The sequence below is a fragment of the Labeo rohita genome, chromosome 21 (genome assembly GCF_022985175.1).
Source record: "Labeo rohita strain BAU-BD-2019 chromosome 21, IGBB_LRoh.1.0, whole genome shotgun sequence".
NCBI classification, from domain to species: domain Eukaryota; kingdom Metazoa; phylum Chordata; class Actinopteri; order Cypriniformes; family Cyprinidae; genus Labeo; species Labeo rohita.
The window spans coordinates 24,006,329-24,025,118 of NC_066889.1; the positions used below are offsets into that span (position 1 = coordinate 24,006,329).

General features: G+C 34.3%; 1 protein-coding gene across 1 annotated transcript in view; it reads right to left on the bottom strand.

Annotated features, from left to right (window-relative positions):
- prlra (prolactin receptor a) overlaps nucleotides 1–18,561 on the bottom strand; it is a 31,989-nt gene extending 13,428 nt beyond the window's left edge. Inside the window, exons 1-3 of the mRNA XM_051093181.1 lie at nucleotides 18,370–18,561; nucleotides 3,471–3,564; nucleotides 2,089–2,221 (exon numbers count right to left, since the gene is read on the bottom strand). Coding sequence (XP_050949138.1) covers nucleotides 2,089–2,221; nucleotides 3,471–3,534 — 197 coding nt within the window. The 5' untranslated portion in view covers nucleotides 3,535–3,564; nucleotides 18,370–18,561. The remainder of the gene's footprint in view (nucleotides 1–2,088; nucleotides 2,222–3,470; nucleotides 3,565–18,369) is intronic.
- Between the last annotated feature and the right edge of the window lie 229 nt (nucleotides 18,562–18,790).

Consider the following 18,790-nt stretch of genomic DNA (forward strand, 5'->3'; position numbering starts at 1 on the left):
TCAGCATATTAGAATGATTTCTAAAGGATCATGTGACACTGAAGACTGGAGTAAACATGCCCAAAATTTAGTTTTGCATGTTTTAAAACATATTTAAATATAAAACAGTTATTTTAATTAGTAGTAATTTTTCACATTATTACTGTTTTTACTGTATTTTTGATTAAACAAATGCAGACTTGGTGAGCGTAAAAACACTTCTGAACAGTAGTGTATATTCCAGTGTACTCAAAGTTGACAAAATAAACCTTTTTTTATTTCAGTTATATGCAAATAGTCTTTTCTGAGAAAATGGACCAAAAATATTTGTTTCATTATGATGATGCAAATTATGCTTTATTCAGTGTTTGTCCATGCAGGAAATAAACGACTGTAACATTACAAGCTTATTTCATACTGTAACTCATCACTGTAGCCTTGAAATACAGCTGAGGTCAGAAGTTTACATCCCCCTTTTCAGAATCTGCAAAATGTCTAATTATTTTACCAACATAAGAGGAATCATACAAAATCCATGTTATTGTTTATTTAGTACTGACCTGAATAAGTTTTATTTCACACAAAAGATGTCTACATATAGTCTACAAGAGAAAATAATAGTTGAATTTATAAAAATGACATAAAAAAGTTTACACCCCCTTGATTCTTAACACCGTGTTGTTACCTGAATGATCCACAGCTGTGTTTTTTGTTTAGTGATAGTTGTTCATGAGTCCCTTGTTTTTCCTGAACAGTTAAACTGCCTGCCGTTCTTCAGAAAAATCCTTCAGGTCCCACAAATTCTTTGGTTTTCCAGTATTTTTGTGTATTTGAACCATTTCCAACAATGACTGTGTGATTTTGAAATCCAGCTTTTCACACTGAGGACAACTGAGGGACTCATATGTGACTATCACAGAAGGTTTAAACGCTCACTGATGGTCCAGTAGGAAAAACAATGCATTAAGAGCTAGGGGGGTGAAAACTTTTGAACAGAATGGAGATGTGTACGTTTTTCTTATTTTGCCTAAATATCATATTTTTTTCATTTATTGCTGCCCTTCAGATGCTGCAGAAGATACTTACATGTTTCCCAGAAGACCAAATAAGTTAAATTTACCCTGATCTTCAAATTCCAAAAGTTTTCACCCCCCGGTTCTTAATGCATGGTTTTTCCTTCTGAAGCATCAGTGAGCATTTGAACCTTCTGTAATAGTTACATATGAGTCCCTCAGTTGTCCTCAGTGTGAATGATGGATCTCAAAATCATGCAGTCATTGTTGGAAATACACACAAAAAAATTAAAACCAAAGAATTTGTGGGACCTGGGGGATGTTTCTGAAGAACAGCAGGCAGTTTAACTGTTCAGGACAAACAAGGGGCTCATGAACAACTATCACTAAACAAAAAAACATCTGTGGATCATTCAGGTAACAACACAATATTAGGAATATTATATTAAATATTAGTAAACTTTTTTACGGGATCATTTTTATAAATTCAACTATTATTTTACTGTATGTACTATATGTAAACATCTTTTATGTGAAATATCTTAATCAGGTCAGTGCTAAATAAAAAACAACATGCATTTTGTTTGATCCCTCTTATTTTGGTAAAACAATTAACATTTTGCAGATTCTGAAAAGGGGGATGTAAACTTTTGACTACAACTGTATCAAGAATTCTGCACATCCAACTGTATTAAAATTAATTCTAAGAACTCCTCTTGATGCAGTATTACACGGTATTAAATATGATCTGTTTGTTTACAGTACTTCGTGAATCTCAAAGCCGTAACGTTGGCATAACACTTCATGGCACTAACAAGGAGTTTATATTTGACAGGGTGTGTGGGCATGTGTGTGTGTTGGCTGAAGGTAAGTCATGTATGTCTTTCTGATTATTTCACATATGTGCTCAGAAACAGAGAAAAATAAACACATCTGTTTAAATTGCTCCTTAATAGAGGAAAGGCCAAAACACAGCGAGACCTTTGAAACCACATTGGAAGCCAAGTAGAAGGGTAACAACGATCATTAAAGACAGATTCTAAGCTAATAATGTCTTCTCGGGTCTAGGAAGGAAGAAGGTAGAAGAGGGACTGACTTTTCTAGACGGTAGTAGAGAGCGTAGGTGGTTGGCAGACCTCCATCATCTCCAGGCTCCCACCAGCATGTAAAAGTCTCTTTCTCTGGAGAGCGACAGCTTGTGAGTCTGGGTTTGCCTGGCGGACTGACACCTACGGACATACAGTGGCCATTTAGACATCAAGTTACATTACCATTTTGTAAAACATGAAAACATACATAAGACTATTCATATGTAAAGTTTCATGTAGGATTTAGGCAAATTTGATAGCTGTGTTACATTAACGCAGGCTATAATACATTGTTCATTAAATATACTAACAAAAAACAACCATGGTATTCTTTTAAGTACCATGTAAATATATAGCAGTCATTCAGTACGTATATATAGCCTATACCCTGAACCATAAGGTTCAGGACCCTGAACCATAAAACCAGTAAGTAGCACAGGTATATTTGTAGCAATAGTCAAAAATACATTGTATGGGTCAAAATTATTGATTTTTCTTTGATGCCAAAAAACATTAGGATATTAAGTAAAGATCATGTTCCATTAAGATATTTTGTCAATTTCCTACTGTAAATGTATCAAAACTTAATTTTTTTTATTAGTAATATGCATTGCTAAGAACTTAATTTGGACAACTTCAAAGGCAATTTTCTCAGTATTTGGATTTTTTTGCACCCTCAGATTCCAGATTTTTAAATAGTTGTATCTAATATTGTACCAAATATTGTCCTGTCTTAACAAAAAGTTAAAATCGTTTTTTTCAAAAAATTTGTGACTGGTTTTGTGGTCCAGGGTCACATATATCAGTCTATCACAGTGTGAGAATTTGATCCAATATTTTACTTAAATAGCTTTAAATAGTGAGGTAACTTAAGATATTGCTCTTTTAAAATAGTTTACACCATTTCCATTTGAATAAATATTAAAAATACAAAACATGACAATTCCATATATGTACTCAACCATTTGAAAGTTTGGGGGTCGGTAAGATTTTAAAAGTCTTTTCTTCTCACCAAGGCTGCATTTATTTGATTAAAAATACCATAAAAGTTGTAAAATTGTGAAATATTATTACAGTTTAAAATAAATCTTTTATACTTCAATATATGTTAAAATTTAATTTATTCCTGAGATGCAAAGCTGAATTTTCAGCATCATTACTCCAGTCTTCAGTGTCACATGATCCTTCAGAAATGATTCTAATATGCTGATTTTTCTTATCAGTGTTAAAAACAGTTGCTGCCTGATATTTTGTAACATTATAAATGTCTTTAAATGCTAAATAAAAGTATTAACGTCTTTTATAATATTTTTTACTGACCCCCCCAAAAGTCAGGTTGTACTGCTTACTCTAGGTTCATACACAATATAAGACACCTAATACTGCTCACCTGCTGCTTGTGATATTAATTTGGCAATAAAGGTCAAAACCAGCACGGCGCCAGAGTTTCTCATCGTCCCTGATGGCTTCTGAACTCCTTAGATCTGTCAGTGAGATACAAAAGAGGAAAGTGAGATATTAGATCTGTATAGTTTCCATTGACATAAGGAGCCCAACAATTACTGTGAAATACAAAACATATCTTTTACAAATAAAAATGTATAAGAAAAAGCATACTAAAAGGTTGCTGTGGAGTGTAGATACAGCAACTGTAATTGATTCAGAGGTATTGAACCTTCTGTGTTCAGTATAAACATAAGACACTGTATATAGAGTAGTACGAGGAACCATTACAATCTTAAACCAGAGCAGTCAAATAAGCCACTTCTGATATTTTATGAATGTGATCCAAACAAAACTATAGTTCTAGTTCACATAAAATAAAATGTAATATTTTCTGAATTAGCAATCGTTCGATTGCTTCTTTGTTTTTGTTTGTTTGTTGTTTTTCTTCAGATCTGATTTTATCATTTCTGTTTGTGTAGAAACATTCTTCCTGGAACGAGGTGTTTTTGCACAAATGTTTTTATCTGTACATCAAACTGAAGACATAACGTTTTATTCTTGTACCCACGACAGGAGGCAATTTCACAATAATCCAATATCTCACTCACTGGAGATAAACAATAACTATCCTCTTTCTCAACAATACCAGAACTTTCATTTGTTCCTTCAGTACATCTTATCAAAAGACAATATAAATCATGATCTGTTTGATTTAAGAGAACAGAGCAATTCTGATCAGCCCGAGTCATTTAGTTACTGTAAAAAGTCCCATCTATATTTCATGAGGTTTTACAACCAGCTGCCTACTAGTTAAAAATATAGTGGTCATCAAACTGCCACTTTCTACATTTTACATGACCAAAGCGCCATGTAAAACAGCAATATCTCTTAGTGTGGAATTTTTTCCACTAGTTTTATAGGTTATTTCTGTATGTTTACTGCAAGACATAGACTTTCAGGCGAAGGTTTTAACTATGATTTTTAACATCACCTTTCTACCAACGAGAAAAAAAGACTGCTATTGGCATGTAAAACTTCAGAATGAATTGCTCAACTCATAAAATAGGCAGGGAGATCCATGCCCCCAATCAAAGGTTTAAAGGTCTATGGAAACAATTTCCAAATATTAAGCTTTTTAAATAGGTAACAAAATATAATATATTCTCTTCAGCTTTTGTGAGAGCGTTGACTTGTTTTGGTTTATTTGCCACTCAACTTCAGCGCACTCATGTGCTAAATTTGTGTGTGTGTGTACCAGCTAAAGCTAGTTAAGTTTTGTTACCGAATTTCCAAAGACTTCTTTGTATTTTAACACAATTTTGTGCCCTATCATACAAACAAGTGACTTAAAAATAGCAACGTTGAATAGGGGTTGAATATTTATGACATGGCTGTATTACAAACTAAAATTCTGTAACTCTAAATATTACGTTATATATTGACAATATTACCTTTAATATGCAACCTAACTGTTACAGGTGAGGTTTTTATGTAACTTTAATACAAGAAATTTGTATGAAAAAAGGCAAGAGCAAAAAGGTGAACTTTAAAAGGTGAACTCTATTGTACAGTCATGAACAAACTAAGCATCTAAGACTAGGCAAGCTACATTAGCGTTTTTAGTAAATCACTTATCATTTTTGGCACTAATGTTATCTTTACAGTGCCAAAAGAAACATCAGAATACATTTAGAGGGATTTGAATCAAGGGAAGTGTTTTTAGCAAATAGGAAACATTTGGGGGGGTTGCCCAAAAATCACTTTTGTGGCCATGGACCACAAAACCAGTCATAAGTGTAAATTTCTCGAAATTGAGATTTATACATCATCAGAAACATGAATTAATAAGCATTCTGTTGATGTATGGTTTGTTAGGAAGGGACAATATTTGGCCGAGATACAACTATTTGAAAATCTGGAATCTGATGGTGCAAAAAAAGTCAAAATACTGAGAAAATCGCCTTTAATGTTGTCCAAATTAAGTCAACAGCAATGCATATTACTAATAAAAAATTAAGTTTTGATATATTTACAGTGGGAAATTTACAAAATATCTTCATGGAACATGATCTTTACTTAATATTCTAATGATATTTGGCATAAAAGAAAAATCGATAAATTTGACCCATCTGATGAATTGTTGGCTATTGCTACAAATATACTTATGCAACATAAGACTGGTTTTGTGGTCCAGGGTCACATTTCTCTTCAAGAAATTCCACTATTTAAGCACTAATTCATGTCATTTAGTCCCAGTGTGCAGACTGAGCTTTGGTGCAAGGTTTTAGATGAAAAATAAGCAATAGTGATGCCAAAATTTACACTAATTTACTAAATTTACACTAATTTAAGTTGTCTGGAAAAACTACTCAGAACTTCTGAAGTATGTTACCAGTGACATTGAACCAACTCGCAAAAGCTTCAAAGTTTGCCTGTGCATATAACTGATCTCTGTAAAAGTCTAAATCAATTGCACTTCTTTCCAATCAATGCCCGTACTAATAAATCTGGATGGATGAGGTCATGACCTATGCACTTTTGACCTGACTTTGTGTAATACATTGAAACTTAAACTGTTAGAAAACAATGGACTTGTGCTAGCAAAACATGACAATTCTCTGAAAACTAAATTACCAGGCATTTGTTTTCATTAGAATTTAGCCTTGAGAATTAATTCAATCTGCACTAATTGTAGCATGTGAACACAAACTAATCAATCAATTAGATTTTTTTATTTTCTGCTTTGTCACACTGACTCTTTTCTCACCTAAAATATCAGCTTTACGATATTAAGTGCTACCAGTGTAAGCATGGAAATAATATGCAAATACATTTGGCATCTGATTCCTCTGTGGAATCTGCTTAATCTCCAGCCTACCATTAATCTGATGACAAAAATAAGCACTAAGCACATAGAAAGCATGATATTAGGACTGCAGATTTAGATAGACGTAAACATGATGACAGATAGAAAATGAGGGGGAGAGAGAGAGAGCGCGCGAGAGAGAGAGCAAGAACTTTTATTTCCCCTTGTGAACAGGGTGGCATCATAGATTAAAAAAGAAAAAAAATGTTCTCCAGCTGGCATTTTCTCCATATCTGATTACGTAAGGGATTATATCATCATAACAGAAAGACTCGGTTAAAGTGTGTTGGACTTCATTCTCTAGCGTGTTGAAGAGTTGAATAGTGCATGACACTGACCCAACACAAGCTGGCAGCCCACCAGAGCCTCAGTGAGATCAACAAGCATGAATATTGAAGGAGGCCACAGTTTTGTTGCTTTCCATCATGAATGGGTCAAAAAGCCTACAACTCAACTATGCATTGCTGAAAATGATTAGCTTGGGATGGATTGAAATACAGTTTTTGAACAATTTTTTGCTTCTGGAGGCCATAAGAGGACTTGATGATGGAAAAAAAGATGAGATGGAATAAAAAAATGTTGCATTTTCTCACAAAACATTTAAGTTTTCTTGAAAAATGGTTAGGTTCCCCAGAGAAAATTTGTTTCTCTCACAAAACATTTGCATTTCCCCAAAAAACTTTACATTTTCTCGCGAAACATTGGGGTTCCCCCAAGAAACTTTTGCGTTCTTTTGCAAAATATTTGCGTTTCCCCAAGAAACTTGGCGTTCTCTGGCAAAACATTTGCCTTTCCCCAAGAAACTTTTCCTCACAAAACATTGTGGTTCCCCCAAAAAACTTAGCATTCTCTACTAAAACACTTGCATTCCCCTGAGAAACTTTGCGTTATTTAGCAAAACATTTGCGTTCCCCCAAGAAACTTTGTTTTTCTCACAAAACATTGGGGTTCCCCCAAGAAATTTAATGTTCTCTCTCAAAACATTTGCGTTAGTCTGAAAAACTTTACATTCTCTCGCAAAACATTTGCCTTTCCCCAAGAAACTGCGTTCTCTCAAAAAACATTTGCCTTTCCCCAAGAAAATTTGTTGTCTTGCAAAACATTGGGGTTCCCCCAAAAAACATCGTTCTCTACCAAAACACTTGCGTTACCCTGAGAAACGTTGCGTTCTTTCGAAAAACATTTGCCTTTCCCCAAGAAACCTTGTTTTCTCACAAAACATTGGGGTTCCCCCAAAAAACTTAGCATTCTCTACTAAAACATTTGAGAAACCTTGCGTTCTTTTGCAAAACATTTGCGCTTCCCCAAGAAACTTTGTGTTCTCTCACAAAATATTTGCCTTTCCCCAAGAAACTTTGTGTTTTCTCGCAGAATATTTGCATTCCCCCAAGAAACTTTACGTTTTTATCAAAAAACATTGGGGTTCCCCCAAGAAACTTGGTGTTCTCTCTCAAAACATTTGCCTTTCCCCAAGAAACTTTGTTTTCTCGCAAAACATTGGGGTTCTCCCAAAAAACTTGGCATTCTCTACCAAAACACTTGCGTTCCCCTGAGAAACTGTGCATTCTTTCGCAAAACATTTGCATTTCCTAGAAAAACCTTGCGTTCATTCGCAAAACTGTTACATCCCCCTGACAAACTTTGCATTCACCCTCAAAAACACTGAATTATAGTCATTTTTTCATACCTTATATTAGTTCCACCAAGTTTTTTCATTAAAGTTTCTCAGGGGAACGCAAAAGGTTTGTTTTGAGGAATTGCAAAATTTCTAGGGGGAAAGCAAAAGCACTGAAATAAATTTTTCCTCCTGTCTAATTTTGTTCACTATCACCATGTTTTTTTTATGGGCTCTGTAGTTCCAGGCTAAGAACCTGCAAAACTACATTTAACACTGAATGTTAATTTATTGCTTTCTTACTAAACATAAACAAAGGGATCAGGTGATCTATCTGACAGTTCATGAGAAGCTAGATTTCCTTAAGGGCTAATTCACCAAAAAAATTACAACTATTTACTCACCCTCAGGTCGTTCCAAACCTGTTTGACTTAATTTCTACTTTAAAGCACAAAAATGAGATTTCGAGGAAAGTATCAAATGATTTTGTCCATACAATAAAAGACAGTGGGGGTCCAAGTCCAAACACTGGTCCATTTGACTTTCAAAGTCTAGCCTATATAAAATCAAAGACATTTTTCAAAATATCTTCTTTTGTATTTCACAAAAGACAGACACAAAGGAGAACTCCCAAAATATGATCTCCTGACACTACTCTCTCTTCCCACTCACTTTTTAATATTCACGTCCTGTTTTATTTAAAATTAAACATCTCCCACCCACTGCGTCGGTTAGTCGCCCTACAGCAGCGCTCTAGTTTCAGCCTGTTCCCCTCACATCTAGGACTCTCTTTTGTCATCTGTCAATAGGCCAAAACCATCTATGAAAGGCAAAGCATCCAAAGTATCCGTTGAATCTAGGGCTGGTCTTTGACTTGACTTCGCAATGATTTGAAAAGCTACCCATTTCATGGAATAGAGGAAGAAACAAACAAAGTCTTCACTGCCTGAGAGCACTCTTTAACCTGCCTGATCCCTATAGTCAGATGAAGTAAAGTGCATATGTCTCATATCTTCTAATGTTGCCAGATTCTGGTCAATATTAAAAACACTTCAGTACCAAGGACAGCAGAATAACAGTAGCCTGAAACCTCAAGACCATCAAGACTAAAAAGACACCATGGTGACCTAGAAAGTTTGTAAACTTCAAATTTTTAGCTTTTCACTTTTAACAGACTTTCATTGAACTTTCAGGTGTCAGAGACAGATGTCTGAACCCATTTGGATTTCAAAAATATGTTAAAAAAAGGAAAAAAGAAAACAATTAGGGGGCTACAATACTAGCATTCAACTAATGAATAAATTAAATAATAAACAACAAATGTCAAGTCAGTGAACCTGTATCAATTTTTAAATAGTGTTATTTTAGTATCATTGAAATATTATTTTTCATTCATATTTTAAATTATTTTGATTTTATTTTTTTTAATGTCTATATAGAGAAATGTTTACTTGGCAACTAGCAGAAATAATTAAAAAAAAAGTTTACATACATATATATTTATTAAAAATTATTATATTTTAAGTAACAAAAGTTGTTTTTGTTTTTTTATGATTTTTGTTTTAGTTACATATAATAGCCCTGGTAAATGCCCCCTAAGATACATACATCTGAGAAATACATAAATATTTTAAAAAATGAATTAATGACTAAATTCAGTACAGAAAAATCGCTTAACTGTCGTCTAATTGGTCTGTTGTGTATTAACCTTAATTGACAATCAATCAGCAAAGCTATAAAGGTGTACAGATTGCTGACCCTATAATCTTCAAAACAGAATCCTGGATCGAGTTTAATCCCCTTAATGAGGCTTATCTGACTATGACACGTATATACTGCCACAGTAACCCAAATTAAATTAATCATTGCTCTTCAGGTTATTTCAATGCATTTATGTCAAGAAATGAAGCAGAAATGACCTTAAGCAAGACCTTTCTAAAGGTAACAACCCAGACGTAATCTTGCATTGATTTATTGACTAGTATGAATGCACTGAAAGCTTGTCCACTGACAAACAAATGCAGCACTCTAAACTGTTCTGTAAAAATCACTGACAGTCAGTAAATCCAGCTAGCTTGTGGTGAGAGTAAATGCAACATTAAAGTGATAGTTCACCCAAAAATGAAAATTCTGTCATTAATTACTCACCCTCATGTCGTTCCAAACCTGTAAGACCTTTGTTCATCTTCAGAACACAAATTAAGATATTTTGGATGAAATCAGAGAGCTTTCTGACCCTGCATAGACAGCAACGCAACAGATACGTTCAAGCCCCAGAATGGTAGTATGGACATCGTTAAATTAGCCCATGTGACAGTGGTTCAACCTTAATTTTATGAAGCTACAAAACTACTTTTTCTTCTCTTCTGTGTCAGTCTCTGATGCATGTTCATGAGAGTACCACGATGCATGGTCACATGGACTATTTTAACAATGTCCTTACTACCTTTCTGGGCCTTAAATGTGTCAGTTGCGGTCTATGCAAGGTCAGAAAGCACACTGATTTCATCAAAAGTTTTCTTATTTGTGTTGCGAAGAACACAACAGGTTTGGAATGACATGAGGGTTGAATAGTTAATGACAGAATTTTCATTTTTGGGTAAACTATCCCTTAAAGTCATCTCCATCTAGCTTTACAGTAGCCATTCATTTACTGCGTCTATTCCTGATGGCATTACCCACTCTGATGCTTTGATTGTAAGAATGTTCCTTTTGATCTGATAATTGGCATTAGAAGATTGCCCTCCTACTGTTTACAGCTATCTTACATAACTTCCAGGGGGGGGTAAGTCGCTAAGCCGGGTGAACGGCAGCAAGCAGGGGCTTGTCGACAAGTCGGCACGTATCTGAAGATTATCAAGCAACTCGCTCTCTCGCTCACCCTCGACTCTTCTTTGCCATTTCTGTCCCTTATAATTCCATAGATAGAGCTCTGACAGGTCTTGCTTGCATTAGGAAATAATGTTCTCAGGTTAAAGCTATGAAAAGATCTAGGAGGATTGCCTGACCTAATTTCGCTGCATAATTTTACCTACTGTGAATTGGGGAGAGCTAGGAAACAACAACACTGTTTTGAACATTGGATGATTAGAAACGTTTCTGAACCAGCAAATCAGCATATTAGAATGATTTCTGAAAGAACATGTGAGAATGAAAACAGGAGTAATGATGCTGAAAATTCAGCTTTGCATCACAAGAATAAATTACATGTTAAAATATACTGAAATCAAAAATAGTTATTTTAAATAATAAAGCTATTTCATAATTTAGCTGTTTTTACTGTATTTTTAGTCATATAAATGCAGTCTTGGTGAGACTTTAAAAAACTATTGAATAACCAAAAATACAATGTTGATTTCCAACAGGGCTCAAATCTGTTTTTACTAAGTGCAAATAAATTCTGAGTCATTCAGGAATGTAAATGAATGACAGTCTTGACTCTGCATGTCTGTCAAAGTTTGAGTATCGTTACAGAGCGCTGAGCTTATGTAAGTTATTTCAGCATGCATCACCTAGAGACAGCAAGTGCAAATTTCCAATTAGAATGGCTATATTTACCATTTAACCTATCACTCAAGATGGTATAATAGTTGTTCAGTCAAAAAGATGGCATGATGCTGGTAGTCATGGTAACAAAATAAAATAAAATGCATTTTTCGCTTCTACCCTAGACCTCTTGGCAGAAAATAATGCCAAGGTTGTGAATCATCGTATGCCAGCAGGAGTGCATTAGAGCCCTTATTATGAGGAGAAAACATAATTGTATGTTTGCTGAAGAAAATCCAGTTATATGCGATTAAACCCTATAATGTGTCTATTTATATGGGTATTAAACGGATTTGACACAAAAATACTGTACTGTAGACAAAAACAAGAAAGTAAGAGAGAAAGAAATATATATGTGACCCTGGATCACAAAACCAGTCATAAGGGTCATTTTTTCAAAACTGAGATTTATACATCATATGAAAGCTGGATAAATAAGCTTTTCATTAATGTACTGGACGTCTATATAACGTCAGGTCGACGTTGGACATGATGTCGGACAGATGTGAATTTTGGTTGAGAATAAAAATCGTGTTGATGTCAGTATTTGACGTCAATTTGACGCTGACTTAATGTTGGATTTTGGTTACACAACCTAAAAACAACAAAATATCAACGTCAGCTGACACTGGTATTGGACATCAATTTAACGTTGACATTAAACGTTGAATTTACATTGAATTTTGGTCAGCCGATGTCGCAACCCAAATTTAACCAAATATCAGCTTCTTATGACCTTGTGTGCCTGCTGGGGACCGAGATACAACTATTTAAAAATCAGGAATCTGAGGGTGCACAAAAATCAAAATATTGAGAAAATAAGTTTATTACTAATCAAAAATTAAGTTTTCATACATTTACAGTAGGAATTTTACAAAATATCTTCATGGAACATGATCTTTACGTAATTTCCAAATGATTTTTGCCATAAAAGAAAAATCAATAATTTTGACCCATACCATGTATTTTTGGCTATTGCTATAAATAAACCCCAGCGACTTAAGACTGGTTTTGTGGTCCAGGGTCACATATATAGACCATTTCGCTAGATGTAAACAACACTGGTCCAGAAGCGCTTCCTGTTTTTTTGTTTTTTATTTTTGTTTTATTTCACATATACAAATACATTTTAAAGGTGCTAATTTAACATTTTCATCCAGTCAAATGTTATGTTGGTTATATTTTTTTGTGATGTTTGTGTAAAGTTAAAAAAAAAAGAAACAGGAAGTGTATCAGGACCAGTATGTTTACATCTATATGTAAATGGTCTATATGTATGTATGTATGTATGTGTATGTGTATGTATGTGTATATATATATATATATATATATATATATACACATCAAAGTTTTGGGATCTACACTAAAAAAATCAGATTAAAAAAGATTATTGGAGCATGTTTTACATCGTTTACTTTAAAATTTCATATTCAATTCAGTGTTACTTGTCATTTCTTTATTTATTGTGAAACTTACTAGCATTTTCTCAGTGAAAACTCTTTCAACACCTATTTGTTTTTCAGTGTACAGTATGTAGAGCATGTTGTCACATGCCAAAAGTCTGTCTAAGAAACACAATTACAGATTTCCAGGAATGGGGCCATCTGTTTAGATATTATCCAGAGTTCAGTAGAAAACCATAGCAGGAAGCATCTCAAAGATGCTCTCAAATAGAAACTTTCACAGTCGATTAACACTTTTATCCCTGACAGTTTACTGTTGTCAGACATTTGTGAGTCTACAGTGTGTTGTCCTTCCAAATACTGTTTTCCAGCCCCCGCAGCGAAACTCTGTAGCAGTTGCACAATACATAACCATCCAGCGCGAGCCAGATCCAACCTGCCGCCTCCTCAGAGGTGTAGTGTTGCACTAGCGGGTGACATAGACCTGAAAGGTGATAGGCCACGAGCCAAATCCAGACTAACGTTAGGGATTAGGATCATTACATTGTTGACGGGTGGACCTGTGTCTTTGGGGACAAATATCTAGTCGTTCAGGTGGGTGGCCAAGACCGCGTAAGACTAATTAACACAAATCTCTAAAGCAGTCTGTCGTCATTCAAATATAATCAGATCATACTGAAGATGTAAACTCGTGATGAGTTACTAATGACACACTTGATCTGCTACTTGGCTTACAACAATGCAGCAATAAATTGCCTTTTTCTTAAAGGGATAGTTATGGAAGCTTGTTTCCACCACGGAATAAAAATAAAAAAAGGCAACAATATACCTTTTTCCACAGTTCTACGTTTAAATCTTACTTTAGATATAAACTCAGAATTCTGACTTTTCTTACAATTCTGACTTTTTTCTCAGAATTCTGAGTTTATATCTCGCAATTCTGAGGAAAAAGTAAGATATGAACTTAGAACTGTAGGAAAAAGTAAATAGTGAGATTAAAAAGTCATAATTACCTTTTTTAAACCTTTTCTTTCTCACTTTTTCCTCAGAATTCTGTGTTTCTTACAATTCTGACTGTTTCCTCAGAATTCTGAGTTTATATCTCACAATTATGATAGAAAAGGTGAGGGGAAAAAAGGCAACTGTGACTTTCATAATGCTATCTCATAATTCTGACTTTTTTTCTCACATTTGAGAGTTTAATATTTTGCAGTTGAGTTTTTATCTTACAATTCTTACATTTTCCTTCGCAATTCTGAGTTTAATTCTCACATTTTTTTTCTAACAAAGCAGAAATGGGCTTCCACAGAAAGTCCACAAAATTTTAAATAAAAAAATAACTCATCATTTACTAAGCCTCATGCTGTTCTAAACCTTTCTTTCTTCTGCAGATCACAAAATTTGACATTTTGAAGAACTCTTTTTGTCTATACAATGGAAGTCAATGCTGTCCAAAATAACAAAACAATTCTAAACATGCTGACATTTCTGAAAATATATTTTGTGTGTGTGTGTGTGTGTGTGTGTGTGTGTGTGTGTGTTTAAAAAGAAAAAAAGTCACACCGATTTGTAATAGCTTAAGAGTAAGTACTGTAAATGATGACAGAATTGTAATTTTTAGATGAGCTATGCCTGAATGAATCAGTCTGTAAGGAATGCATCTGAATGATATATTTCACAATTATATTTACAAGCTGTGTTACAAGAACTGTATACTAAGCAGAACCCAAAATATTTTGTTTGTATAGATAAAAATGGCCATTGTTGTTGAAATAACACAAAGCTATAAGTTAACAGTGAAACCAGTCGGACAACCATTCTGACATTTGCTCATATAATCTAAACATATATCAGCACTTGTGTTTGAGAATTCACATTTCTTCAAGACAAAGACGAGTTCGTTCCTGGTTGCCAGATTTCCAGAGTACATTTCAGCATTGGTCTGCTCATTTTAAATGGTATGTTTAATTTCAGGATAGCTTTGACAGCTTGTCACAAAGTGAGCGCTGCTGACTTGAATGATTTCTATTGACTTCAGTCTATTTCTATTGACTTCAGTTCAGTTCAACTGGCAGTGAATTACCTGAATGGCAGTTCCATTATGTTCATTAATCAAGCATGTAAAGCTTCTAAAGCACTGTTGTTATGTTCAATCATTATTTCTTTGCAGAGAACAGTCCTACATCAATAGCACAGACTACAGTAATCGAGGAAAAATGAACACCTGCATGAATTATTTCATGGCTCACATTGCAAAGAAAGTAAATTAAGGTACAATTTTAATAAAAACCTGGCAGCTGTTGTTGCAAGAAGTTCACAGAATAAATTACCATGACAATGTTTCTGGTATTATGGAATGTCTATATATTTTTCATCCATTTGAATTAACAAAATCTGCATTTTACCTTAAAACGTACTGATAATCACCATAATACAGGTGGTAAATAGAAAAGCACACAATAAATGAGTTCATAAGTGGCGTGTCCATAAAACATGACCAATAATAGGGGTGGATATGCCGGTAGACACGATTAACTGGTAGAAATTTGTCAAATTTGCAAGTATCCTCATAAACACAGTAATTTAGGTCTTAAGTGACAGCTGAGAAACAGCTGAGAGAGAACATACATGTGCAACAGTATATTGGATCTGGGCAGCTCTTAACTGCCAGTAGTCTAATATTCCTGTTGACGTTCATGTTAATCAAACAACAAAAGAGAAAATCTCTCACTGCTCTTGACTCAATCACTATGTAAATATTCAGTTTGCACAGTGAAGAATATGCAGTATTTTTATACATTTGATTACTTTATACAATGTATGTAGCATATCATATTTATTTGTTCTACTGTAGTTTTTTGTCCAATTGCCTGTAATTAGTTTCTTTTTTTTTTTTAATCGCTGACTGTTTGTCTTTTTTTGTTTTGTTTTAATTTAGGCTAGTATTAGTTTTTTTGTGATATTGACACTGGTGACAAAATTTCTATGATATCAAAAATGTTTATATCATAAAGACCTTATTTAAAGCAAAAATAACCATATGTATCTGTGATATACATCACTACAGTGAAATAAAATTGCTCATATTGTGATATAATAGCATAAACTATTTGATCATTCATAATTTTTGCCTGCAAATTTTGAGAGTTGAAAACATTTGAGAGTATTTTACAGTAATGCAATGTTAAACCATTTAAAATTTTTGTATAACCAACAATTTTTAACAACCAATTAACAGGTTTTACTATAGAATTTTACTGTATTTTATGTAAAAATGACATTTAGCCTTCTGTACAATGGTATACAATTTTTTTTCCCCTCACCTTAACCAATATTTTCAAAACTTTATGCTGTTTTTCTTGAAGTAACAACTTTACAACTTTACAGTTACCATGTCCGTTATCTCCAAAGAGGATAAAGCTCTATAACAGTCCATAAATGATCATAAAAGTAATCCAAATTCACTGTATATCATGCCTACTAATATCCTTACAATGGATTTTTGGAAGAACAAAATATAATGTAATGATTTAATTAAAATCTTCCAAGCGATTTTTCAAACGTTCAGACGTTCAGCAACTGCTGCTATATGAGAACCACCTGAGTAAACACAGCATCCAAAAATGACTCATTCTAAAGAACAAACAAATGCCTGCGGTGACTCAACAACATCATCACACTGACATAAGATCTGTACATAGGTGATGATGCCAAGCAATAAAAGCATAAAATCATGCAGAAGGGAATGAGTTTATGAAGAGCACAGGAAATAGGCCACTGCTGAAGAAGCTTTTATATCCTACATGCCCACAAACCCCTCTTCAAAACATTAAAAGCAATATATTCAATCAATATCTGTGAACGTTCAGTCAGAACTGCTGGCCACATTTACCACACATATTCTCCAAACATCTGAGTCTTACTGGCAATCAAGGCCCTCAAGATGGCTCTAACCAACAAAATATTGGGAGTTTTATTAGCCAGCTCAATATACAGGATAATATACAAGTGTGTTGAACACTTTCATTGATACAAACAGCTGAATGGCCGCTTAGGAAGTGGCAGGTCTCAGTTTAATCAGGTTAAGAAGCTATTGTCAGCTCTTCCGATGTGTTCTGTACCCAACACTAAGCGCAGAGGCACTGATTGGTTTTATGCATATGAATAGCATTCATATTAAACACATGCGACAAACAGAATTTGATTTCTGCTCGTACCGTACACTTGTCTGACTTCAGTTTATTGGCATCATATCAAGATGAACAGATTATTTTTCTTGTACAACCACGTGAAACAGGAATTTGTTCAGTTTCAGTTCAGCATTACAAGAGCAAAAGCATAATTATTTACGATGAAGAAATCTAAACTAAAGGCAAACTATTAATTTTCTAATCAATATTCCAGACTATGAAGGTTCTAATCAATATTCAAATGAGATCTCCGCCTCTTTTTGAACTTCCAGCTGACAAAAGGATCAAATAAGACACCAACAACCAACTCTTAACTCTGAAACATAAGTCACCTATTACTGAACTGTTAACGCGCATTGACAAAGTGGAACATGGAAGACTTCACAGCCATTCTGTCCTCTTATTCCCTGGATTAGACCGATGCAAAGCTCATTACATAATGAACGCCTATATCAGCACTTTCCACCCGCTAGTATAATTAGACTGTAAAGCCCTGCTCTGATTCTAGGCCAGTTACTTGATTATTACGTCAAAATCAAAAAGATTTAAGTCACACTTTACATCACAGTTCCTGTTAAGTGTATAATAATGAATTATAATATCAGCACACAATGATAGCACACAGCCTACTTAATATGTAATCATGTAAAGCTGTGGTTCATTCATATTCACTTACTGATTCACAGATCATTATTTGCAACAACAAATGCACTGTATATAACTCCTATATTAAGTATGACATGTTTTACAGCCTGATTATGCTTTTTTTTTTCCTTTTTTGGACAAAAAAACACATTATTCTTGTGCTCCATCTCAGAAACACTTATAAAGCTGTGCAAATGGTTTATTTATAAGTTCAATTTATAAACAATCTATCTATCTATCTATCTAGTTTACTTGAATAAATGCAGTTCGTCGCTAACTAATAACTCATTATAACAACCATTGTAAAGTTGCTTAAATATAAAATTTTTAAATGAAGTACATTTAAATGTAAAAATTAATATTAATTACAGAAAGAATATGTAGTTCAGCCGTATTTTTGTTGTTACAGTTCTGTCAAATCATTCAACAGAACATTTCTACCGTAGGCTATAAAATTACTGTTCTGCATTATAAAACCTTGTTGAGTACTTAATATGCATGCAATATTACATAAAAGTGCGTTCAAAATAATGTCTTCGACATCTCAAGGAGCAGAAAAGTATCGGTTTTGCGCTTACCCGCTGTTCATAAGGCGATGATGAGCTCCTATAATCCCGCTTTAGTGATCGTTCTAGCAGGATGGCTACATTGAACTGGCTGATTTCTGCTTTTCTTGCTTATGTAACCGGTCTCACGCAAAGCTTAGTTGGTGTCTTAAGCAGATGTGCGTTCCTGCAACTCTCAGGTAAGTCAAATGCCTGCGGGCGATGGGCATCTCCCGTCTAACCGGTCTGGCTGTCAGTGGGCGTGGCCATGATATATCAGCTCCTCCCACATCAACTCCCACTTTGCGCTCGGTTTAATCTCATCCGCAGGTACTGAGCATTCGGTCAGCGCTGCTGCTGCAGCAGATGTGATTCTGCTGTAGTTTTTATAATACATGAATAATATTGGATTAAAAACATTGCGGGGTCTCAAATAGAAAGTATGAATTGGTAA